The sequence below is a fragment of the Abrus precatorius genome, unplaced genomic scaffold, assembly GCF_003935025.1.
Source record: "Abrus precatorius isolate BTA unplaced genomic scaffold, Abrus_2018 Scaffold10, whole genome shotgun sequence".
Taxonomy (NCBI): Eukaryota; Viridiplantae; Streptophyta; class Magnoliopsida; order Fabales; family Fabaceae; genus Abrus; species Abrus precatorius.
The window spans coordinates 9,230,464-9,256,024 of NW_020874292.1; the positions used below are offsets into that span (position 1 = coordinate 9,230,464).

General features: G+C 30.8%; 3 protein-coding genes across 7 annotated transcripts; all 3 read right to left on the reverse strand.

The window, feature by feature from the left end:
• Window positions 1-1,670: 1,670 nt before the first annotated feature.
• Window positions 1,671-5,822, reverse strand: LOC113870636 (serine/threonine-protein kinase STY13-like). 5 transcript variants are annotated; one of them, XM_027507100.1, is made up of 7 exons: window positions 5,527-5,813; window positions 5,246-5,283; window positions 4,566-4,698; window positions 4,192-4,387; window positions 2,996-3,120; window positions 2,750-2,908; window positions 1,671-2,642 (listed from the first exon to the last, which is right to left on the reverse strand). In XM_027507100.1, the coding sequence occupies exons 3-7, from the start codon at window positions 4,599-4,601 to the stop codon at window positions 2,331-2,333; spliced, it is 828 nt and encodes a 275-aa protein (XP_027362901.1). In that variant the 5' UTR covers window positions 4,602-4,698; window positions 5,246-5,283; window positions 5,527-5,813; the 3' UTR covers window positions 1,671-2,330. The 5 variants fall into 5 exon arrangements, with proteins under 5 accessions (XP_027362901.1, XP_027362899.1, XP_027362898.1 ...); XM_027507098.1 differs by having other exon boundaries at window positions 2,735-2,908; window positions 5,246-5,822; XM_027507097.1 differs by having other exon boundaries at window positions 5,246-5,814.
• Window positions 5,823-15,353: 9,531 nt separating this feature from the next.
• Window positions 15,354-18,783, reverse strand: LOC113848717 (plant intracellular Ras-group-related LRR protein 9-like). Its single transcript, XM_027478186.1, has 3 exons — window positions 17,850-18,783; window positions 16,933-17,099; window positions 15,354-16,399 (listed from the first exon to the last, which is right to left on the reverse strand). Exons 1-3 carry the CDS (start codon window positions 18,567-18,569, stop codon window positions 15,742-15,744), a joined length of 1,545 nt encoding a protein of 514 aa, XP_027333987.1. The 5' UTR covers window positions 18,570-18,783; the 3' UTR covers window positions 15,354-15,741.
• Window positions 18,784-20,826: 2,043 nt separating this feature from the next.
• Window positions 20,827-25,472, reverse strand: LOC113851061 (C2 and GRAM domain-containing protein At5g50170). The gene is made up of 9 exons (XM_027481551.1): window positions 25,118-25,472; window positions 23,606-24,793; window positions 23,321-23,503; window positions 22,936-23,219; window positions 22,603-22,719; window positions 22,123-22,385; window positions 21,859-22,027; window positions 21,124-21,396; window positions 20,827-21,036 (listed from the first exon to the last, which is right to left on the reverse strand). Exons 1-9 carry the CDS (start codon window positions 25,470-25,472, stop codon window positions 20,827-20,829), a joined length of 3,042 nt encoding a protein of 1,013 aa, XP_027337352.1.
• Between the last annotated feature and the right edge of the window lie 89 nt (window positions 25,473-25,561).

The window sequence follows — 25,561 nt, forward strand, 5'->3', positions numbered from 1 at the left end:
TTATTTTTATGAATAAAGTAGAATCTCTTTTTGTGTGTGTATAGAGAGAAAGAGAGATAAAATTACACTAGTATTAGTTATAATCACTCTTGTATCGTTTAATAGTTTTTGTTGGATAATTTAATCCCAAAACTAATTATTAAATTAAAAGTTTCAATCACATGAATTATATAAATAAAATTTGATATTTATTTAAAATTATTTGATACTTTATTTATATACATAAAAATAATGTAATATATAATTATATACTTTTAAAATTATGAAAATAAGACCCTTTAATAATAATCTTATAAACATTCTATTTTGATAAAATTTGACATAAATAATATATAATTATAATTTAAAGATTAAAATGATAAACAAATATTTTCTATATTGATTTATGAAATTATCGTACTTCAAACACTTATACAAATATATAATTGTAAAATTTTTATATCAGTTTATATTTTTCATGGTATTATTATCTAAAATACATCTTATTAATTTAATATTTATAATGGTGTTAGTTCTTAAAAAAGTTTTAATCAAGAAATATAAAATAGGATAATATGTCCTTAATAAAATCTCCTTAATAAAATCACAAAATTAAATTAATAGTAAACATGTTAGTTTGTAATTTAGAAATCTGATTTTGATATTGTGTGTTTCGCAAGAAAAAAAAAACTATGATGTGATTTGATAAGCTAATAAAAAAGTAGCGTATAACTTATAAGTTATGCATGATTTTAGAAAATAACTTGCCCCAGATTTTTTGAAAATGAGCTTTTTATTCTCCTCTAATTTACAACCTTATTTTCTTATAAATTATATCTGCATACTTGGTTATTTTAATTTTAAAATTTTATAAAATATACTTGATAGATTAATAAATTTAAATGTGAATTTATTAAGATGTAGTTGTTATATATAGTTATGCATAAATTAATCTATTTATATAAATAGGGTTAGTATTTGTGAATATTAAGTGTTAAATTTGAATCCTTAACTACTGAATAACTTTTAAAAGATTATAATATTGAATAATTCAACCGTTGATATTCAGTGTCAATGAATCTTGATTCATATACATAAATACTATTACTTAATTAGTTTTATCAAATATTTTTAATTAAACCAACTAATGTATTAACTTTTCAAGTAAATTCTACATGCTCTAAAAAATGAAAGAGTATTATATGCTCTTGTATCCCATTGCACGACCTCTGTTTAATTGTAATAGATCCCACCAACCCTGCTTTTGTCATCCAATTAAGATGATGTCTTCGTCCGTTACATTACATACACTAAAAATTATCATATCCTTAATTTGTCTCTGGTCATTGATCGTGTCACTCAACCTTCGATCACCGTATACGTCGTTAACAATAACATCATGCAACCATTGCTTCAATAGAAGTCACAATTAAAACTAGTGTTAAACATCATTAACATTCTCTTACTATCGTCAACACTTTCATCAATCATTGTCAACGCCTTCCATTCTCTAACCATCGCCACCCTCCAACTTGTCTCAACTCAACTTGCTGACCTTTCTTCCAATTTCTCTTAACATTATATAATAAATGTACAAGAAAAAATATAGTACAAATTAATTCCAATGACACTCGCAGTAGGTGGCATGATCCACCTATGGTTACTTGTAAACCCAAACATATATTGTGGCGTCACCATTTTATATTTGAGAAGACCGAAGAACTGTGACATTGTTTCAGTTTGTTAGTACTATGATGTGGCCAAAAATACCGAAAGGGAGGGGGGTAATAACTCATAATCCATCTATAGAAACATAGGTTACCAAGAAGATAGATATTTAATTAATTAATCGTTTCTTAAGCAATTTGTAAAAGGAACTTAACAACACCCCTCCCAGCGGCGGGAGTACAAATTATCCATGAGTATCATACTAAAGTTTTGTTCATTATTGTCTGGCCAATGTTTAGTGCTTGGCTCCCTGTAATGCCTGTTAACTGAGAAATTGCCTGCAATTCGAATGTAAAACCAAGTGGCTGCTAATCTTATGTGACCCTTTGGGTTGACATGAACAAAATTCAAGGTATCAAGATATAATCCAACTTCTAAGAAATTCAAGGTGCAAATCCCGACAATGCTATATGATTAGACAACTTGAGCAGACTATATGCTAGCATGCATATATGTCAGATGAAAAAGCATGCTAGGTGGAGTTGCAGAAAAAAGAACTAAATTTTACTGGAAATGCAAAGGTATTAATCTGAACATTTACCGAGTTGTCAAAAGGATCACTTTGGACTAGATTCTATCTAACATTTTTTTATCACATTTTCAACTTTAAAGACTTGATGGTGTTAATAACACTGACTGAAACAGCAAAGAAAACCATTGGGCTTGTCGTCCTTCGTTCTGGGTGTATCGCCTGTGTCATCTCGTTTTGCCATCAAGGAGCTAGTGCCAGGGGACTCTGGAGGCAAGACTGTGTTCTCAGAAGTGAATATTCTTGAAGGAATCATGGGTTCGGGTGGTGAAACAGTGTAAAGATAGTTTAAGAGCATTTGGATTATCTGGGTGAAGTTGGCTCGAGCATTTGGGTCCTCTTGCCAGCATGAAGTAAGAATTACAGCCAATTCCTCAGGAAGATTCTCTGCGCTTGGCCTTACATTCTGAAACCAAAAGAAGCACTTCAAGTTATTACCTATATGTAACAGTATAAGATGGATTGACTTCAGAAACATTAGATGACAAGATGTAATACGGAGGGTCTTTTAACCTTAAAGGCTGCAGCATATGCTGCCTGAAGGTTTGACATGCCTTCAAAAGGAACTTTGTTATGTAAGAGCTCCCACAACACGATTGCAAAACTATAAGCATCAACCTTATGGTTGTAGTGCTTCTTCTCCCCTTGCATCAGTGTGACAGTACTATACAACTGCAGTTATTTTGTCACTGTAATCAATCCACAGGTGCTCACAATATGAAGGGAAGACAGAGAAAGCACATCTATTCATCAATATACCTCGGGAGCCATCCAACGGTAAGTTCCCGTTTCAGCAGTCATCATCTCGGTCAACGATTCCTCTCTAGCTAAACCAAAATCTGCTAGCTTGACTGTTTTCTGATCTTCAGTCAATAGCAAGTTATCTGTATAAAGGAAACAAGAAGAATCTTCATATTCATTATTTAGATGTTTCACACTTGGGCAAGTTATACAGTTGAGCAGAGAAAGGAAGCTTCAGCACTGAACAATTAATAGCATATGAACAATGCTATCATACATAAATTTTTTCCCAAGGTCAATTATGCATATAAAAACAGAAACAGTACACTAGTCTAACGACTCTAACCCCCTTTAATGGACATGTTGAGGTATATTATAATCAAACAATAAGCTATTCATGTTACAGTGACAGTCATCATCATGTACTGTTGAAACGATTTTAACTTGATTTAAATCTTTAGTCCCAAAGAAGATGCCAAATCTTATTGCATATGTAGATAACAACTGATCATTTCAATGCCAGTAAACACAAACGTATATGAAGAAAAACATGAGTCTTTAAAGTTTTTTCATGTTTACTTTAACTGTTCTGTAAAATAAAACAAATAACCTAAGTTTATTCCTTAAAGATCTAAATTCTATCACTCATAGTGAACATACTTAGCATTATCCTCCTTAAAAAACTGATTTGCAAGAAATATTCCAAATCAGTCCTCTGTCCAAGTTCATTTTTCTTCCAATAAAAAATGCTGACTCATGGACAAGTATTAAGAAATACTTGAGTATTTGATAGTGGCATCTAGTTCCATAAACTGGTAGGCAAGTATGCATAAGTGACAAGCGACAACCATTTTTGGGACAAAAATGATTTGAAACCACAATGTGATATTCTTTTGCATTTAAATTCTGCTCTGCTAACAAGAGGTTATGTAATCTGTAAATATAACCAGATTTAAAAGAGAAGAAAAATAAAGATAAAAAAAAATGGGCTTGGCCAATTTCATATAAAATGAATGATACATTATAGAATTTATATTGGAAAAAAGTCAAAAGAAGATATTAGAAATCTGGTCAAAAAGAACACTGTTGATTTACCACTCATATTTTTCACAGGAAAGCAACAGTAATGTAAACTACAAAGCATACAAACCTACATTTACTGAACATGATTTAAGATATTTTAAAGGGGAAAAAAGGCAAACCAATTTATTTACCAGGTTTAAGATCACGGTGGATGATCCCATGAGAATGTAGGCACTCCATAGCGCGTGCAATATCAAGTGCAAAACCAACGGCAACATGTGTATCCAAGCATTTGGGGCGCATGTTAAGCAAATACTTACGCAACGTTCCTCCTAATAACAGCTCAGTGACTATAACCATTACTGGCTCTTTACAAGCACCAATAAACTGTCGAGAAGCAGAGTGGCAATATATATTGTCAGCTGTTGGAAACTTGGCATATAACAACTAATAAGTAGTCCTTGACTCCTTGTCAAGTTGTCATATTATATACCTGTTTTCGCTTCAATAACATACAGCATACAAAATGCACAAGAATCAGCGAGAGCCTAAACCAAATTCTCACCTTCACCAAGTTCTTATGTTGCACTCTAGACAACATTGCCACCTCCCTTGCAAAGCGTCCTTCTCTCTTGGCTATATCTTCTGTAGTTTCTCCTTTATGTACAATTTTAATAGCAACAGTTTGGTTTTTATATCTGAAACAATCCCAGCAAAAGAACTAAGCAGGGGATTGACATAACTACAAACTTCATAAAAAAAAAATTACTCATATCAGTGAAGCTTAATTCAGGCCCATTAGTGATTGTTGCAGCAAATGATGCTTAAATTAAGCCAAACTTCAATCCAACTAAGCAACATGCATCCTAAAGCTCGATACCTTACAAATCAACCAGTTTTCGATGCTACAATATAAAAAATAAATTATAGTATGATGCCACATGGAGTATTTGGATCGGCGTGAAATTCACTCAAACCCAACACAGATCCATTCAGTCGCTTCAAGTTATAACTTTCACGTTAAATCGTGGTACAACATGATTACAGTGAGTTTCCAAACACACTTAACATCGAGCCCACACTAATTCTTACAAACAAACAAAAAATCAATAATCACAAATCCAAGAGCAAATGATTCCAAAACTAAACAGCATGTCTCACTATGCAATTGCCCATTAAGTAAAGATAGAACATTTAACCTTATGCAAACCAAATAGCAAATGGGGTTTCAAGAAAAAATCATACTTTCCCTCATAGACTCTTGCATGAGCTCCCTCGCCAATCTGTGGCCCAACAAAGAGAAGTTTAGGATCAATGAGCCACTTGGGGTCCAATCTGAACTCATCAACTGAATAGAATCTACCTCCAGATTCCATTTTTTCTGTTTGTTTTTTGACTAAATGGTGAAATCCTACATGAGGCAGTTAAGAGTATCCACCTTGGCAGACTGAAATGAGAGAGAAGGGAACCCTAGAAGGCTTGATATGGATATGCTGACATGAAACAGAGAACAAAACTAGACATACTCTGCAGTACTGTGCTTTCTGAGGCTCAGAACCACATCTCAAAGAATCAGGCCCGGAGATCAAAAACTCAGAAGCTTAATGTTTTACATTTCCTTGTGAGCCTAAAGCATGGAACCCACATGCTCGAAAGAGATAGAGTTTGAGTTATAGAGAGAGAGAGAGAAAGAGAGAGAGAGACCACAAAGCCCAAAGCCCAAAAAGATATTTTAAAATTTCATGGGGAAAAGAGAAGAATCCCCGGAAAGGGGAACAAGGAAAAGAACCAATCACCGAGCCCTTCAGTAAAAACTAAAAACCTCTCTCTCTCTCTCTCTCTCTCTCTCTGCCTACGAAAATTCCTGTGTTTTTCTAGTACTAAAATGAAAGAGAAACAGGGAATTAAATGCTAATAATGATTTTGTTTGTTATTAAAGTGGTTGATGATGATAAGGGTTTAATGGGTTTTGGTTTATTTAAATAAAATTTTGTTAATTTTAGCATTTGGGAGGGAGTTTAAATATTTAAAAGTACAATAAATATATAAATAATCATTATATTTAGATATTTAAAGTCATTTCTAAAAGTTGATCTTAGCAACATTGTATTTAATGATCAGAGTGGGCACATTGCGTTACTCTTGATCTGCAGACAGAATCATGATCCACGAAAAGGATTGAGACGATGCATTATGCATTAATTAATTTGTTTTTGGTAAGCTATGCATTACTTAAAAATTAAAGAATAAGAAAGAAGACAGAAGAAGCTTTTTTCTTTTCTTTTCTTTTATAATTTGTGTGGAGGAAAAGAAAGAAGGGAAGGGTGTAATAAAGAGTGTGGGAGCCATGAACCAATGAAGAGCACATGGAGACTGACCATGTCAGCATGGGACTACCTCTTACATAAGCGAAACACACACGGACAAAGGTTCAACTGAATGGATTTTCCTCTGTTTCTTTTTTTTCTTTTCCAACAATGATCATTGTAAAGAGAAACAGAGATTAAAAAGAAATTAGAGTCCCCTCCTTTATTGAATGGATTTGGATTTAGTGCCCATGATGCACGGTGGGATACAGTTGAAAGAATGATTTTCTTAACTTTAGTTTTAAAGCTTAAATTTATGTATTTTAATAGTAGATTTTTCTTTAAACAATAGATTTATTTCATTAAAGATATAAAACGTAATAAATGTTTATGTTTTAATAAAATTTAATTGTTTAAACTTTATTCTAAAACCTAAGGTTAACTCTTTTTTCAAAATCATATATTTTTATATTTTTATTCAATAGTTTAATAATATAGTTGGATTCACATTTGAATGAGCATAAACCTATTACTAGTTATAGCTCTACGTTAAATTTATGTTTATAAATCTGTTAACTTATTTTTAAACACACTAAACTGAGTCATGCTTAATATGTAGTTAAGACTTAATGCTAGGTTAATCACTTAATCTGAGTAGTTGGATGAAGATTGATGGTGTGTTTATTTTTAAGAAATAGAAGGATTGAAATTGTAAAGGAAGTAATGCATTAATTTTGTACGTCTTCTTGATTTGATATGGGTAAAATACAGGATTGAAATGATATAATTTTAGTGGGTCTTCCACTAAATTCTTGCTTTTGAGGAAAAAAATTACAGTTGTTCATGGTTGCAGTTTAAAAAAATAAAAATTAATATTTTATAACTAATAAATAATAAATATTTTTATATTAAGATAAAAATATATAATAAAAGTTGAGATTTTTTAAGTTAAATTTATTTTTAAATTATTTAAAAAGTATTTTTATATTATTTATTTTATTTTATTTTTTACTTTTTTATTTTCAATTTTTATTCATTCAAATAATACATATTTTTATTTTATTTCTTTTCTATTTATGTCCTTCTTATTTTAATCATTTCTATTTCAACCATTATTCAAATAAAGGATGAATGAAAACATATTCATCTAAATATATTTTAAAAAAAAATTAATGTGTGTATAGAAGCACATAATATAAAATTAATAAATAATAATTTTTATTAAAAAATATAATATTTAATATTATTATATATTTTTTAAGATATCAAATCCTTTTTTTTTTCTTTGAAATACCTTGTTAGATTAAAAATACTTTAATAATAAGCCTGAACTTGAAATAATATCTGGAGTAAAGAGTAAAATCAAGCCTAATTGTAAGTATAAACCTGAATTTGGTGTGATTATGGGCTTTATACAAGGTGTGGCATTGAGCAACGATAAGATGGACAAAATCAAAATATGATGTAACTACTGCAACCAGGTAAAATGAGTATTCACCAAATTTTAGGGCTATTGAGTGTAATGCTAGTATGAGCTTTGGACATACACGGCTACTGGTCCAAACTCCCCGTTCATTAGGTAAGATCTATATTTGTTATTGGTTAAATCACAACACACTATAAATAATTATTTATTGAATTTTATGTCTAAAATAGGAAATCATAACAATTGACCAAACACTGTCTAATGCTCAAATTAACCTAAACACACTAGTAAATAACTTATCACTATGATCACAGAATAATTAATTATTATTTTTTTCACATTAAATACTTTCCCAATCTCATTTTTTATCTATAGGAACCATCAAATCTTGATGTTGGAAGAGGGATAGCAAGAGGCAAAGGGAGCAAAAGAGGACAAAGGAAGGAGAATACAAGTTAGTTCAACCACCACTGAACTTGGATTACGAACATTAGTACTTACAACAAGCCGATCTGCATCTATGGTTATCAATCCAATTGCAAGTCAATTTGATACAATTAACTTAGTTTAGTTTTATTAGGTTACTATTATTTTGGATGTGTTTATGACAAATGATGGAATAGATTAAGTTCCTCTTATTTTGGATGTATTTATTGAACATGATGAAAAAAATTTGCTGTCATATTGCAATGTTATAACTAAATTGTGTGCTATAAATGTTATTTATTTCACCACTAATTGTTGCATACTAAATTAAGTTGATATTACATAATAAATTTGTAATTGGATTAAAACGAAATTAGTTAATTAAGCTTATACTCCATAATAAATAATCATTTTTTTGCTAAACAAAACACCATTTTATTGATCACAAATTTTGGTATGAGTCTAGCCACATCAAAACACATATTTAACCATTAAATCTCCTAATGACTAAATCTTTAACCTACTTACATTACACCAATTTTAATTTCACATTACAATAACCACAAAAAATCACACATTCTCAATTTGTTAATCTTTCATAGCAACGTACGTTAACAACAAAAATGTGACGGCATATGAAACTCTATCTATGCAAGACAGAATTAGTCCTTTTATCTTCTTATGAGGACAAGTTTCTTTCTAGCTTTCCAATCTTACGCATGTGATTTTCAATGACAGATGCAGCCTCATTTAAACATATGCATTTCACTTCCTTATAAACTCCTTTATAAATCCATTCAAAAAAGTCACAAGAATCTCTCAATTGCTCATCACATCCGATGTAACAAAAAAAAATTAAAAAACAATACAATAAAGTACTATGTTGATGAAGGAAACTATTTTTACTTATTTCCAATTAAGACATCTTCAAAATGCCTTTCTAGGATTATTCTTGCTACTAGATGTTAGTGACACCATCATTTCTTCACACTCCATCGTGAAGGCTTCAACACTGCCAATTAAGACCTATTAGTTCGCAAATTTCTTGTCATCAACTTTTATTTGGAGCTTTTCTCCTTCTTTTATTTGCTAGGAAGAGAAGAGGACAAAGTACCATTACAAATTAGGATGGTAATTCTTTTGTAATCTTTTTTTCTTCAAATCTTATTCTTTAATTCCAACAAAGATATGTTACATGTTAGAGATTCCCCACATGGTAGTGATGAGATGAATTTTTGTTATCCAACTCATCACTTAACAAATGACAATTAATTGTAGGGATTAAATTCTAATAATTTTTTTTAAAGAACTTATCTCAAAATTTATTATTTTTATAATGATGAAAAATTAATTAAACTATTAAAAATTTATGATATAGGGTCTATTCCTACAAATTCTTTACTTCCAATATTATAGTACTTTGAAAATCATAGCAATTCTAGAACAACTGGTAAGACTTGACAGTTTTATTCTAATTAGAGCTTTGTTGTGTCTTTAATAATTTTTTTTATATTTTTTACTTTATAAATTGTATTAAATAAAAATTTATATGCATTTCTTATTTTTTTAAAACAAAATAATTTAATATTTTTGATTTAATAAATAGGATAATTTATAAATAAAATAAGTAAAAAATTTAAAACTATACCATTCTGTAATATCTTTCTACAAAATAGTTAGTTTTCTTTATGGGTTTAGCAGTTGCTAAACATGTCTTTTAGGATGACTTAAATAGCCAATTTTATATGGTTTACTAAATAATAATAATAATAATAAACAAAATTCAAAATTTTAAATTTAAAAATAATGGGCAAGTTTTTTTTTTAAAGTTACATGAGTGGATAAAATGGTAGATAAAAAACCAATTGCAAAATATTTTAGAAAAAATGAAAGATAATGGGTAAATATTTTGGAAAATTATGTGAATGAATAATATGGTGGATAAAAACTAATTGGGTGATTATCAATTAACAAGAGAATGAAATAAATGATGGAAACTTTTTAAAATAAATAAAAAATTAAAAAGAGATATAGATAGAAGAGAGGTGTCCTCAAGAAAAGGAGGAAATAGTTGGAGAAAAATATAAATTTTAAGAAAAATCCCTATTTTTAGAACACATATCTCAAAACATCATGAGAGAGAGAGAGCATAATATTTTTTTTATTGGATGCATATAATATAACTAGTAGTGGAAAAAAAAAAGGAGAGAATTAGGAAATTTTATTGACTAAATCTAATTTCTTTAAATAATTTGTTTATAAAAAAGAATTCAATCATAATACCATATCATTAGAGACAAAAATAAAAATAGATTTTAATCTCTAATAAAATTGTATTAGTATACTATATGAAAGGCTCGATTTACATTATATTTGATTGGTATAATATATATAAATATAATTTGTTCTTATGTTGTTTTTTAATACCTTTATTTGTATTTTTTGTTGTTTTTTTGTTATAAGTGTGATCTTCCTATTTTTATAAAATATTTTGTGATAATTTATAAAAAATTTAAATATTAATTATAATACTATTTCATTTTTTTTTTAATTGTAACGTGTAAGAACTTACAAAAATTTAAAACTTTTATCTTTTATCAGTTAATACTTAAAAATTTAATAATTATTTAAAATAACAAATTTAAATGTAATTAAACATTTCTCATCATAATATAATAATAAATAAAATTTGAACAACATCAATCAATTACTTTATTTATACTACTGAAATACATAAATACAATATTTACAAATTATGATCAAAATAAATTAAAACTTAAGTTAAATAATTATAAAAAGAAGAAAAATATAATATATTAGATTCTATTGAGCGGATCATTCGTACACAAAAACTTAAAGAATATAATCCTAGTCTAGATCAATTTGACCAGTCTTCTTAGAATGGTCATACTCTATTTCTTAAAAATATAAGGATGAGTCTTCTCCTTCTCACTAAAATCACTGAAATAATGATTTAACAAATTTGCAACAAATCAAACACTAAGTTAATCATATTAGTAATATTTTAAAACATACACTAAGATCATATTATTTAACATATGTTTACACCAATCAATATGTCATAATATATATATTATAATCACACTAATCAATATGTTATAACACATGTATTATAATCACACCGGTTGATATATTATAACAAATACATTATAATCACTCTAATCAATATGTTATAACACACACACACACACACATATATATATATATATTAATCATACAATCAATTAGCCTTAGCAATATTGATACAATGTGTGCCAACACAGTCCCTTTTAGCAAAAGATATATAATCAGAAGTTTAGTCAAGAAATGAGTGTAAGGCTTGTGATGCTTTCGCTTTCATTAATTTATGTGCACTTACTATGAACATCATTCATCGCCCTTATTTCCTTCAGATTTCTCCAAATCGTCTCCGAACTCTATACTCATATACCCCTAGTGTATCTCTGTAACTATTTATATGTATTTCTATCACCTTTCATCATAGCACAACTTTAATAATTTTTCATCATAAAATCATCAATCATGTTGAAGGTTAAACACCTCTGAACTCAGTTTGAATTGTATATTTTCAAAAATCATATTTTCATATCCTTCAAAGAATAATCAAATATACATCAACTTTCAAACAAAGATCCATAATCATGATATCATGTCATTTAAATATAGTTACATCATCAAACAATTTGCTTGAGGTCGAATACCTCTGGACTCAATTCCAATCGCATTTACATGTTGTAATTACTTTAAAATATAAATCTTCAATGCTAGGGTTTGAAGTACATCACTATATAATTATTTTATACTATGTATTCTTTATATATCCCATGCAAACTTCTTAGAACACAAGATATCATGCAATCATCCATTTCAAATTTTATCTAACTCAAGAAAATAACTTAAATCGTGTTTACTCATAACTTTCTCTAGAAAAATCTAATTCAAATAACCCTTGAGTTGAATATTAAGGTTTGACATCCTAAAGAATTCATTTTTAAGTTTAGATTATTTTTTTTTGAAATAAATATCATATAACCACATACTGAACAAAGCATGTGTATGAAAATGGAAGGAAGTTTTGCAGTTAAAGCTTTAAATGATGATATAGAACTCTCCTTATCTTAAGGAGATGATTTGCGAAGAGTTTCATGGAAGATATCATCTGAAAGACTAAGTTCTTCTTAGAATTAAGAGGAAGAAACGTTCAAGATTGGACTTGAAAGAGACTCAGAGTTCAAATGAATTTTCTCTGAGAAAGGGAAGAGAGAGAACACAGAGAAAAGTAAGGAAATGTCACTTGACTTGAAATAAAAGTTTTAAAACATGAAGTTCCTTAAATATTTTTTGGCCTACAGCTTCTCGCTTGAGCAAATGGATTCTTGCTTGAGTGAGATGCATTCTTGCTTGGACGAGAATACTAGAAGAAAAAATTTACTCAATTTTCTTTTAATTTCGCTTGAGCGTGAAGCCTTCTCGCCTAAGCGAAACCTAGTCCAAAAAGCTCTCATTTTTCCTATGCCTTCTTGCTTGGATGAGGAGACTATTGGGGCGATATTATCTGTTCTCGCTTGGATGAGATTTATCTCGCCTAAGTGAAAATGTTCTGCAGTAAGTGATCCAGAATAACCAGTCTCACTTAAGCGAGATCTCCTATAATTTTAAATTTTTTAAAATTTTCTATTTTAAAAATAAACTGTAATAAAATACATCAATAATAAAAATAGGGTATTATTAAACCTTAAATTACAAAGTACATAAAGTAACTCTTTTGATTGTATGACTTCACACCATTATTTCTATTTTTTGTTAATTTTTTCCAAACACAAAAATAAATCTTAAATCACAAATCCTAGCAAAAATTATCAAGTAACTCTTGATCATGTGATTTTTCTTATGTTATGTTTTGATATTTTCACTCACATTTTTACTTTGATGGATCTTTTTTTAAGCATAAAAAAAATACAAAAAGTTTTTCCATTAAAAAAATAATTTCAAGAATCAAATAAATTTTTTTGTTATTATTGACCCAATAATCTCTCAAAACTCACTTTAATATCTTTTATATGCCGATGCATCTTTGTTGGTAGATGTGCATTTAAGAATTAGTTAATGCTTTTTCTTTTTAATTTATTTTTACTTTAATAATGATAAATGATAGTTGAATCTTAATAGATTATATTCAAGTCAATCATATAATAAAAATTTTTAACTTTATATTTTTGAAAATTTGAGTCCAATATCAATTTAAAATAAAAAAAAAGTTTGAAAAAAAAAAGTTTGTTTTTGTCTCTTTTAGGGTTTATGTTTGAATGTTTTTCCCCTTTGTTTTTGATTCTTTAATAATAATAATAATAATAATAATAATATAAAAGTCAAAAAATCTGTAAATAATTGATATATTGTATAGATTGATTTATTTCTATATTTGTTATTGTTATATTTCATCATTATTATTGTTTTCTATATCTTGTAATAAATTATGTGAATAAATTTTATGAAAAACAAAATTAAAAATATTTTAATTTTAAAAAATAAAAATATGTGTATATATAGGTATAATGTTTTTCAAAACATTTAAAAATAAAACTCTAAAAGAGCCGAAATCAAACATTCTTCTTTTAAACTTTTTTTAAAATTTTAAATTGACATTGGACTCAAAATTTCAAAAATATAAAATTCATAAAATTTATTATATGATTAACTCAAATGTAACCCATTAAGATTTAACTATTATATATTATTATCAAAACAAAAATAAATTAAAAGTAAATAATATGAACAAATTCTAAAATGCACATCTACAGACAAAGAAGTAAAGATTCTCGAAAAAGGTAATAATATGACAGCACATAATGATTATTAGAAAATATTAGAATGAGTTTAGAGAGATTAGTAATTTAATAATAACAAAAATATTTTATTTGTTTCTTGAAAGAATTTGTTTTTTTAATGGAAAAAGTCTTTATATTATTTTTTTTATGCTTAGAAAAAGATCCAACAAAAGAAAAATGTGGATGAAAAAATGTCAAAACACAACATAAGAAAAATCACACAATGCAGAGTTACTTAATGAACTTTTGTTATGGTTTGTGATTTAAGGTTTATTATTATATTACAAAAAGAAGAAATAACAGAGAATAAATTAGTATGAAACAATGTCAAAACACAATATGAGAAAAATTACACGATCAAAAGAGTTAATTGATGTGCTTTGTGATTTAGAATTTATTATCGTGCTTAGAAAAAAATAATAAAATAAAAATGAAAGTGTAAAAAAGAATATAAAGAGATAAAATAATTTGGTTTGATATGCTTTTATTAGGTACTTTTGCTTTATCTCTATTTTTTCTCTTCTATTCTTTCTTTTTATTGGCTTAATTAGTTTACAAGTGTAGCTTTTTTTCTCTCAATTTATTTTTAATAATGTTTTTTTTTTTTTTTTGAGAATGTATGCTAAGTGTAGCCTCTCCTCTTTATTTTCTTTCTTTCTTTTTTTTTAATGAGGAGAACTCCTTATTTTATACCTCCTCTTGATTTTTTTTTAATTTTAAAAATATCCATCATCTTCCCCACCCCCTTTTTCCTGATGGCATCCAATTAATTTTTATCTACTCACCTAACCTATGAGAATAACTATTATCTATGATTTTTTTTTTTCAGAATCGATTTTTATCCAATATTTAATCTTCCAAAAAAATTTACCCATTATCTTATATTTTTTTTTATTTTGAGTTTTGTTTTTATTTTGAATTTTGTTCACAAACTTTACCTTAAAGAAAATTTAAAACATAAATCACTTTACTTCAAAATTCACTTGTAATTAAGAAAAATTCTATAAACGTTTAACAAAACACTAAATATCCATTTATTTTAAAGTGGGATAAAAATAATTTTTACTAAATTTAATTGTAAATATTTAAACAAAATTAAAATAATCGTAGAATTTACATTAAAACATATGTGATAATAAAGAAAATGATTGTTAGCAATTGCCAATCAGAGATTTAATTGCACACTATATTTCTGTTGCTCGTTTGTTTTACCATTGATATTGGGCAATTAAAATAATGTTTTGAAGCATGGAGGTTTACCTAATCACGATTCAAAACCCTGCATTTATGCTTTCATATATACTTTTTTTGCATATAAATTTATAAATAATTATCTGATTTAATTTAAATATATTATTTGGTTAAGATTACTTTTACAGAAACAAAAATGCTGTCAGACATGATATTCCACTATTTTAAAATTATATTTTGATATATGATGTGATGACGAGTGAATATATCAGACTGATTAAGAGAAGAAGAAAGAATCAACGGAGGTTAGTATATAAAACATGGAACCTTGCATTGTTCATTTCATTCCACAAAATTCATCTTTTTTATCAGTCCAAATAGCACAAGCTAAACAAAAATATCTGTAGGCATAGTATCTCCCACCCTGCCTTGGGTTGGGCTCACCTGGGAGTAGTAGCAGGGAATTGTTAAGCAGAAGATAGTATCTATAATATTGCTCTAAAATACAACTCTGACAGTCCCAATATGCATTGGACCATCACCTCATAACTGCTGATCAAGATAAGCATCTCTGGGAGATTTGGGTGTAGGAGATCCAACGGCCGTTCCAAGATAACCAATTACATTTCCAGACATATTTTTCAACCAGGAGGTGCTTCGTGTTAACCAACCACCCTGTTCTTGTTCTTGTTCTTGCATTTCTTGATTGCTTTTCCTTTCTTCCTCCATCAATATATCAATCCACCTCTTGGCCATAAAATTCTTTATGGCTTCCACCCCTTGATTTACAATCTCCATTGGTGGCAATTCAAGAGGATTCTGCTCCAAGTTTAGCTTGGTCAAATTATCAAGGCGACCAAATGTATCAGGAAGCGCATGAATTTGATTATTGCTGAGATCCAATTCTCTGAGGTTAGTCAAATCACCAAATGTCTCAGGAAGTTCCTTAAGGTCACTGAAGTTACTGCTCAGATTGAGAACTTCGAGATTAGTCAGTCTCCCAATTGCAATTGGAAGCCCATGTAGCTCATTAAAGTGAGCATCCAAATAGCGCAAGGACTTCAACTCACAAATAGATGAGGGAAGAGATCGAATCTTGTTCAACTGAATCATGAGTTTCTTTAAGTTCGGTAATTCATACCCAATGTTTGTTGGCAAATATGATAGATTGTTAAAGCTTACATCCAACTCCACCAATGACCTGTTCATTTATGGGGTTTGATCAGTGATCATTATTTATAGTTTGAACTTATTCTAATTCCTAAATGACTTGAGTATGTTTTCCAGCCATGGTTTAAAAACAATAACATGATATACGCACATACTACATGGAATTCATAGTGGGACACTTTACAAATTATAGTGTTTAAACACTTCAATGTCGATTTTTAAGACTTAAAGACCTGGAAATAAAATGACAAAAAAAAAATTGTTGCATTTGTTGTTTCAAAACAAACGGTTGAAGTTTCATATATTTTTTAAATATGATAGTATAACAAATAATAAGCTAAATAATAATAATAATAATAATAATATTAGTAGTAGTAATAGTATATAAATATGGCTTACAAAATACTCATATGAGGTTCTCGACTAAAGTTAACCATTAATTCTTAAAACACGTGGATGTTAGTGTCCAAAATAAATTTCGTAGGGATCCCAAACCACAAGGACTCAAATTGGTAACCATGATAAGAATATAAAAATTGTTGCTCTTATGAATTTCTCACTTACCTGCATTGGCAGATGGGATCAGGAAGGGCAGTCAGCTTGTTTCCAGAGACATTGAGCAATTTCAATTTTTGTAACAATCCAATTGAATCTGGCAGTGATTCCAAAAGATTTGAAGTGAGATTAAGCTCCTCGAGGTTTTGCAATCCAGCTATTGAGTCAGGAATTGCCTATTGTGATGCACAAATATATTAGTATAAAATAATAGGAAATGCTATATCATTCAAAGCAAATCAGTACTTGCAACACGGTTTTAAGCATATCAATGGAGCACCAAGAAGCATACACGCATTGAAAATGAAAGGTGACATTAACTATAATTTTCTGTCACAGGAAGATGTAGATTTCTGGAATAACAGTAGAACTGAGCATACTTATTAATTTTTGCACAAAAACGTGTCGTGTATCTGCTATAATAGGGAAATAATGACTAATTGATTATATTCTATAGCTAAAATACAATAATGTGACTATAATAATTTCAGGCTAAGCCCATTAAAATACATCATGGATGAAACAAGAAAGTTCATCTGCGGAAATGGAATGGATTATTTTGTTGAGCTGGTCTAAAAATCCGTAGAGAGAGTGAGAAATAGCTTCCAAATGCAGTAACGCTAAGGATAAAATAGTGCATCGCATAAAAGTTTGAATAACTATTTTGCTTTAAATATTTATTTTTCATGCCTCGTGATCAACAACTACAAATGAACTTAGCACAAATGAAATAAGAACAATACCAGACATATTTCTTCGATATGTGGTCAAATAGCTGGTCAAAATTTCAAACCAAAATCCCACTTCCAAAATCCTACTCCATGTTCATAAGTTATTAAAATTATTATTAATATAATTTAACATCAGCAACTTCGGAAAAACAAATTATTCATTGAAAATAATGAGTAAACAAAATAGCACTTCACCGAAAACTGATTGCTTGAAAGATCAAGCACGAGCAAGCCAGGAATCCGACCAAAAGCATCAGGCAAGAGCTTCAATTGGCGACCAGAAAGATTCACTCGCTCCATTCCTTTGCCATAGGCCTCTTGCAGTATTCCCACAACCTCTTCGTTCACTTCCTCACAAGCGGTTTTTTCTCCATCACCATCTCCATCTTCAGCAGACTCGTACATTCTCACCAAGCGCTTCTCAGCGTCCTTCAGAAGCTTCTCGTACGCCTCGTGCATCTCGTCCAGCTGCAACACCGATTTCCAAATTTGCTTCTCCTTCTCGGCCCACTCCCTGCATTCCCTCTCCTTCTGGGCCTGCTGGGCCCGCCACACGTGGATCTCCATCTCCGCGGGCCTCGCCTGCATCACGATCTCCTCCAGCTGTCTCGACAGCTGGGCTTCCATCTCCGCCAACTGGGCTCGAGCGTGGTCCACTTCTTCGTGAGTGGGCCTCTCCCCAATCAGCTTCAGCACCGACCGGGCCTGCTCCACGTCGGATATGGCCCGGGCCATGGAGGCTACCAACTCCGGGTCAGCGAGGTGCGGCATTTGTCCCACGATTTCCGGAGCGCGAGGCTGTTCGATATCGAATTGGTCGGAATCGGAAGGAGTTGTGGCGGTTCTGGGCGTGAGGGAAGGGAGACGAGACATGACGTAGGAGAGAAGCGGAAAGGTTCCCGGGTTTGGATCCATGGCGAGGCGAGAGGTTTGGGAAGTTGTGAATTGTGATGGCGATGGTGACGAATTGTGATGATATCGAATCAATGCACCGTTGAGAATATCGCTTTGCTTTTGGTTGTTTCTTAGTTACGAGAGGAGTGGGATAGTGACAATTCGGCGCCGGTAATTAGCGTGGAAGTGGAGAATGGAATCGCCCCTCTGAATACTGATTAGTGATAAGGTGGTCAATGCTACTCGTAAGTGGTAACTAGTAAGTAGCAAGTACCAAGTAGTAATAATCATGTCTCAATGGGCCTATCAAACTTCCACCCCAGTTAGTTTAGCCCAAGAAAAAACATAGTTCCGCTAAATGGGTTGATATTTAATTTGTAGGATTTTTTTTTCTTTTCACATTCCTGTTAAAACATTATTTTTTTAAATATCCTTTATAATAATAAAATATCTTCTCAAATATTTTATATATTATATTTTTATACTTTTATAAATTAATTTTCGAAATTATTAATTATTTCTAGGAATAAATTTCTGGAATTAAAATTTTATCTTCTAGAAATTGATTTTCGGAAGTATAGAATCCTAGTTCTGAACTTTTTTTCAAGAAATGATTAAAAATTCTAGAAATTAATGTTTGAAAGTGTAAAATATTCATGAAAACTTAATTTCGAAAGTGTAGAATCATAATTTAGAAAAATCATTTCTAGAAAGAATTAATAATTTTATATATTAACTTTTAAAAATGTGAAAACCTAATTCTGGAAACTTATTTCTGGAATTGTAGAATCTTGTTTCTAACAGCTTATTTCCAGAAGAGTGCTCAGGTTCACAAATTGACTAAGCTTGATGAAAATGATATTTTTTACAATAAATAGAACTTTTTATAATACATTCAAAACAATGAAAGGAAAAATAAATATTATATAATATACTTGTGATAATAGAAGGACAACTAAACTTGAAGCAGTGAAAGACAAAATGAAACGTTAAGTGAAGTTCTAAAGAAAAAAAAAGTTATTTAAAAAAAATAAAAAAATAGTAAAATAAATTATTGATAAAGACATTTTTTTAAAAAATTAATAAAGTGTAAAAATAATGAGGTGCAGAAAGCAACTCCTGATCTATGTTACTCTTTTGTGGGCATTCAAACATCCCGAACGAAGTGGCTATTCCTATTTAAAAATAAAATAAAATTTTATATTTTAACAACTACACCTAATTTCAATATCTAAAGTAAATCTATAAATACAAACTTGAAGAGTAAATTAGAATTATCAAGTTTAGATTGAGATTTCAATTTTCAAACTAGAAAATATTTCAAATTCAAACTTCTAAAGTCAAAGCAGAGTAATATCAAATTAATAGCCCTAAAATATAGTTATAAAAAGTTACAAATGAGTCATTTTTACCAGTTTTGAGTATTTATGACCATACACTAAAGGGTCTTAGTGAAAACTTCATTTCTAAGAAAAATATTATAAATCAGATTCGTACTTTTTCTTTGTAAATTGATTCACATTTTTCAACTTTTCCTACATCAAATTCGTGCTTTTAACCATGTCCAAATTTTGAAGTAGTCCTTTAACTAAAACAATTGATGAGTTAACTGTATGAGAAACCCCACAAGGGGTCCTTACGAATCACAAAGGTTTGCCCATTTAATCGCAGACTAATGGTTTGTTTGGTTTAGCTCTGTGCATTACCGAAAATCCCTCTCGTGTTTAAATTTTAATTGTGATAATACTATATTTTAAATTTATTAAAATAACTTATTGACCAGTTAGCAATTACCAGTGAATTCATAGTGGTTCAAAACTAAAGCAGACACATACATAATAACCTAATATAAATAGAGTTGTTTGACACACTTCTTGCATTACTTTTATATCGCACAGATTAAAATGCCTATCATAAGAAACTAAGGTTATGAAACATTACAACGCTCACAGAACAAAGAAAAAGACCTAAACTTGTAACCAAAAGCTATGCCAAATATATACTTAAAATTGCAAATTTGTAAGGTGCACCGAAAAAAAATTATGTACCTTATTATATCGAGTCGTGAAAAGTTAACACAAACTATTCCTGTATGTTAAACTAAATTATATTCTCTTTCTTTTACAGTTAGCTGTGTTTTAGGTACGCAGATAATTTTTTTTTTATATATAAGTATTATTTGTTTGAACAAATTGAGAAAGTTAATTGCTCTACAGAAAAGTCATTTTTCATTTGCCTAACACTTTTATCTGCCTATGCACTTCTTATCCAATTAACCTCATCCATGTGAGTTCTGAGACATTAACAAAATCTCTTTCTGAACCAATTCAAATATTTCCTTCAGTCGAAAGCTAAACTTGGCTGTTATGTTCCGGTTGATCCTTTGCTGAAACTTAGAGCTCTTAAGCCACATAATACCAATGTAAGCATCACACTTGCAAGCACAGTCACCAAGAGAGGATTTCTCAATTTCGAACCTGAAATGAATCTGCAGACATACAAAATCAGAGGTCCTAACAAGTTGAACTAGATTTATCACAAATGAACTAAAACTTAAGTTTCAAGTTTAGCATACATGGAAGTGATCAGCAAATGGGACACCGTGAAGAGCCATAACTTCAATCACAGTCCAACCTCCAGTGTTTGCATTTGGAAACTTTTGTTGTGTACATGTAACTTCACCACCAAAAGCTGACACGTGCCGATTGAATTGATATGAAACACGCCTTTCAAAGACATCAGGCTTTACTAGTTCCCATGCTGTGGTTTCATAATTCAAACATCCAGTTCTCTGCATAATTTTATGCTCCAGGTTCCCTCCATAAAAAATTCCCATCACAGATCTCATCTGGGCAAGAGTATCACAACACATCAAAGCTACATAAACTTTATACCATGAATGCTAATTCTTAATTTATCTACTCAGGAAATTTCCTTTTTCATGTCTCCCAAATACGATATATAGTTATAACTAACTTGTTAAGAGGAATGCTACTGAAAACTAGAAAAATCAAGTGGGTTCAACTCTTTCAATAAATTTTAGTTAATAATTAGGAGTGTGCTGCAGAGCGTGTTGTTAGCAGCATTTCTGAACTTGTTAATGAAACTGCAAGACAACTTGCACAACTAGCCTCCTCTTTCTTTTGGAATGAAGTCTTAAGGTAGTGTTAGTGAAGAAATCTCACTTTAGATAAAAATGAAAAGTTGAATAATATTTAAGTGACAAAATCCTACGATTTATGGTTTGCAAATCTTCGGTCTACCAAAAGTGAGAGTAAATTTATATTTAATTTGGTAATTTATTGCTTACCTTAATTGGAAGTTCTGCTGAGAAAATTTTGGACATTTTTGCTTCATCCTCTAGGATAGATCCAGAGTCTTCTGGAATTACCAAGCCTTCTTGATCTTCATGCTCTTCTGTAATTTGTTCTTTCTGATAGGGATTCAGTATTCTTGTTCTCCACAAGGCCTTTATTGTTCTTTTATAGAAACAAAATTTGATGTCATGTGAATGCGAAAAAATTATATCAACTCATTAGATAATATTTAAATTGTAGGCATGCTCAACTCATACCTGGAGGCAGCACTAAACGAAACAAATGATTGAAAATGAAACCTAAGTCTTCCTTGTTCATCTTGAGTCTTTGCACCATGCCTTGCATCAAGACCTCGTCCTTGTCGCAGAATTATGACCAATGTAGGGCTTCCTACTGATGCCAATGATGGAGGAAGCACTTGTATTTCTTCAATATCTTCCCAAAGGAAGAAAAACTTGGTTTTATGTCCAAACAGATTGGCATAAAACCCCAGAATCCTTGCTGAAAGAAACAGACGACCCTAAAGCAGGAAGGCATCCTTTATTTAATATATGAAGTTTATTACTTAAACATCACCAAGTAAATTACTATATGCTAGTTCAATATCACATTGTAAAAAATGTTATGTTTTATATGGTGTTTATGGAGATTATTCGAATATATCTCTACTTTGATATATTATATAGTCAGCCACTATCATAAAAAATGTGTTTAAACATGTCAATCACATGTAGTACCTGTAAAGGCATTTTTCTCTTCAGATAACAAGTGAAATCTTTGATTAGAAATTCTTCCGGAGGCAACCCAAACAATTTCTGGAATGTAGAATTCCTTTGAGGTGATCTAAGATTCAACTGCCAACAAGCTATTCACAGTTAGATATAATAAATAGTTCTAAATGTTCTATGACACAAACATAGGAAAAATAAAATTGGTTGAACTGAATAGTACAGTGCAGGAGAAACAAAAACAATTAAAGTCATTCGCATATATATATATACATGTTGTGAGCGAGAAATGCATATGCATGGGGCAAGGAGAAGGGAGCAAGACAGATTCATAATGCTTACCTTTTTACCAACTTCCTTTTCCATCTTCTCCAAATATTCCTTAATTGTTTCAACTCCTTTATTATTGTCCAAGAAAATTCTCAAATGCAACTTTGACTGAGAAGACTGAGCCAGCTTTCCTTCAAGCATGATCCACATGTCTGCCAGTTCTGTTGATGTGTGCTTTAGGAAATTGATCTCAGCATGTCCGAGTGAAACATCCTGGTCAAATGGACCATCAAAATCAAAAACTTCCACATCTAAAACTGATGGTGGTTCTTCCATAGCATCAAACTCTAATATCTCTGCATATTGGTATAAATTCCAATAGAGAATAATTTTAAAGATATATTCATATAAAAGCAAAATTATTGCAGCTAACTGTCAACAAGTTAGAAGATCAAACCGTTCCATTGAGGGTCAGATGTTTGAAGCTTGACAGAACTTGACCTTATTTGTCCATTACAGGTGAAAACCACATAGGGATCTGACAACCCTTCTGACTCCAAGGAGGCCAAGTCAACCCCCTCAATTAAAGCCACGGTAAGAACCCATCCATCACCATGAGCTTTGAGGCCATGGTCAGTTCCTGTGAGAAGAAAATGAAGTAAAAACTAAATGTTGTGTTGAAATCAGTTGGTAGTAATAACAAGCTTAAAAGTATGCTAAAATTTCAAATAATACGCTTTACCCATTTGAAATCTAGCTTGCACAAAGTGAGACACCATATTATAAACACGCTGCAACTGGATGATCAAAACTCCACTTGTAATCAGCTCTCCAAAACTATCTGGCAATTCAATCCCCCTAAATTCCAAGCCCTGAGGTTGACTTGGACCACACCTTAAAATATGCACCAACACATACAAAAACATAAAAATGGTAGAAACCACTGTCAAATTCCAAAAGTACTTAATTGCCTGCCACCAATTCCACTGGTCTTCTGTTTGCAAAGTAGCCAACAAATGTTCCTTTTCTGACAAATCTGGCATATCTAGCACCTTAAAATTCTGAGCAAGCTTGGTGGAGAACTTGTTAAAACTCTCCTTCAATCCTTGTCTTGCACCACCTTCTATCATGCCTTTCATCATTGTGCTTTGGAGAAAGACAATGCCCCATGATACAACAAGGTGGGAACATTCCTCTCCACAAGATGCCTCTCCTCCAGGCATTATCTTGTAAAGTAATTCAGTCCTAAATGTATTTCCGTATGGGACCTCTGGTGTTCTTACACTAACAAGTATAGCAAATTCCTTTTTGCACACTCTAATGTAGGTTTGCTCCTCAAAGGCATTAACTGCCTTAACTAATTTTGTAGCAGCTTTTGTATAAGAAACAACTCTTGTTAAACATGACATGTCTCCGTGTTTCCATGTCCAAGGCCCCTCTTGCACATTTGTTGTTCCTTGTAGTTCTTCCAAATCTTTCCTAAACTGTGAATTGGGTGCAAAAAGAAACACATTAAGGTCATTTGGAGACACTACATAAAACTGATCTACTAGAATACCACCCTGCAAATTTTCAGGCATTTCTGGTTTCTTATCTCTTGACTCCATTAGTGCAATGGCTTCTTCAAAGCTACTAGGAGGTGAATTTTTCTGCACACTATCTTCATCATCAGATAATGAATTGGATGGCTCTGAAAAATCCACAGGTTTCGAGCTTCCTTTCTTATTGAAAATCCTATCCAGACGATTAGCAATAACCTTTAACAAGTGTTTGCCTTCACCCATTTTACGACAATGTGCCTGAGATGAAATATGCAAAGCTTCCAAATCTCTTGAGTCCTCAATTGCACTAATTGAATTTGGAGAATACTTATGATTGATAAAAGAAGCACGGCCTTTACCATGAAGGGAAATGGTAAGGAGAATTTTCCCTGATCATACGAGACATTATGCTAAAATTCAGTTCGATAATTGTAGCTCCAAAATTGCAAAGGAAATAAAAAAAAAGTTGTTTAATTTGTGAGAAACAAAATGGTGTATAAGGTAATGACATAAATGATTAGTGTAGGCTTCCTTCCGTAAATAATTGATTCAACAAACTAATGAAGTTCACAATTTCCAAATTTTCATAATATTTTTTTTAAAAATGTTCTCAATTCAATGACTAATAACAAATTACTCAAGCAATACGCATTTGAAGTTCAGATTTCAGAAGCAGCATAACATAGTGTTGATGAAAGACGAGGAAAACAAACCACAAAATTTATTGAAAAATTTGCCACTCCTGGGACTTTCAAGAGAAAACCACGTGGGCAGCAAGGTTTGCTTATCCTCAAAAGCTACTGAACCTACCGGAATCCGTACCTCACCTACAAAATTCACACAACCATTGCTCACCCTCCACTCATCACTATGATTAGCAACAGACACAAGAAGCACGTCCTTCGCATCATGCACCTTGAAACCAAACTCTTTGTTCCAAACAGGGTTAGACGTGTTCCTCAATGTCCTAGTTTTGCACTTAAACTTGCCAAGTTTAAGCTTCACACATGAGTCCTTCACGGGCAGGTCCTTGGCTTGCAATACACACACGAAAACTCTCAGCAACATAGCTTATAATAAAACTTGGGTCTTTAATCCTTGTAACACAAGCATGGTGACATGGAGAAAAGAGTGTAAATGGGTTTTACCGTAAAAGG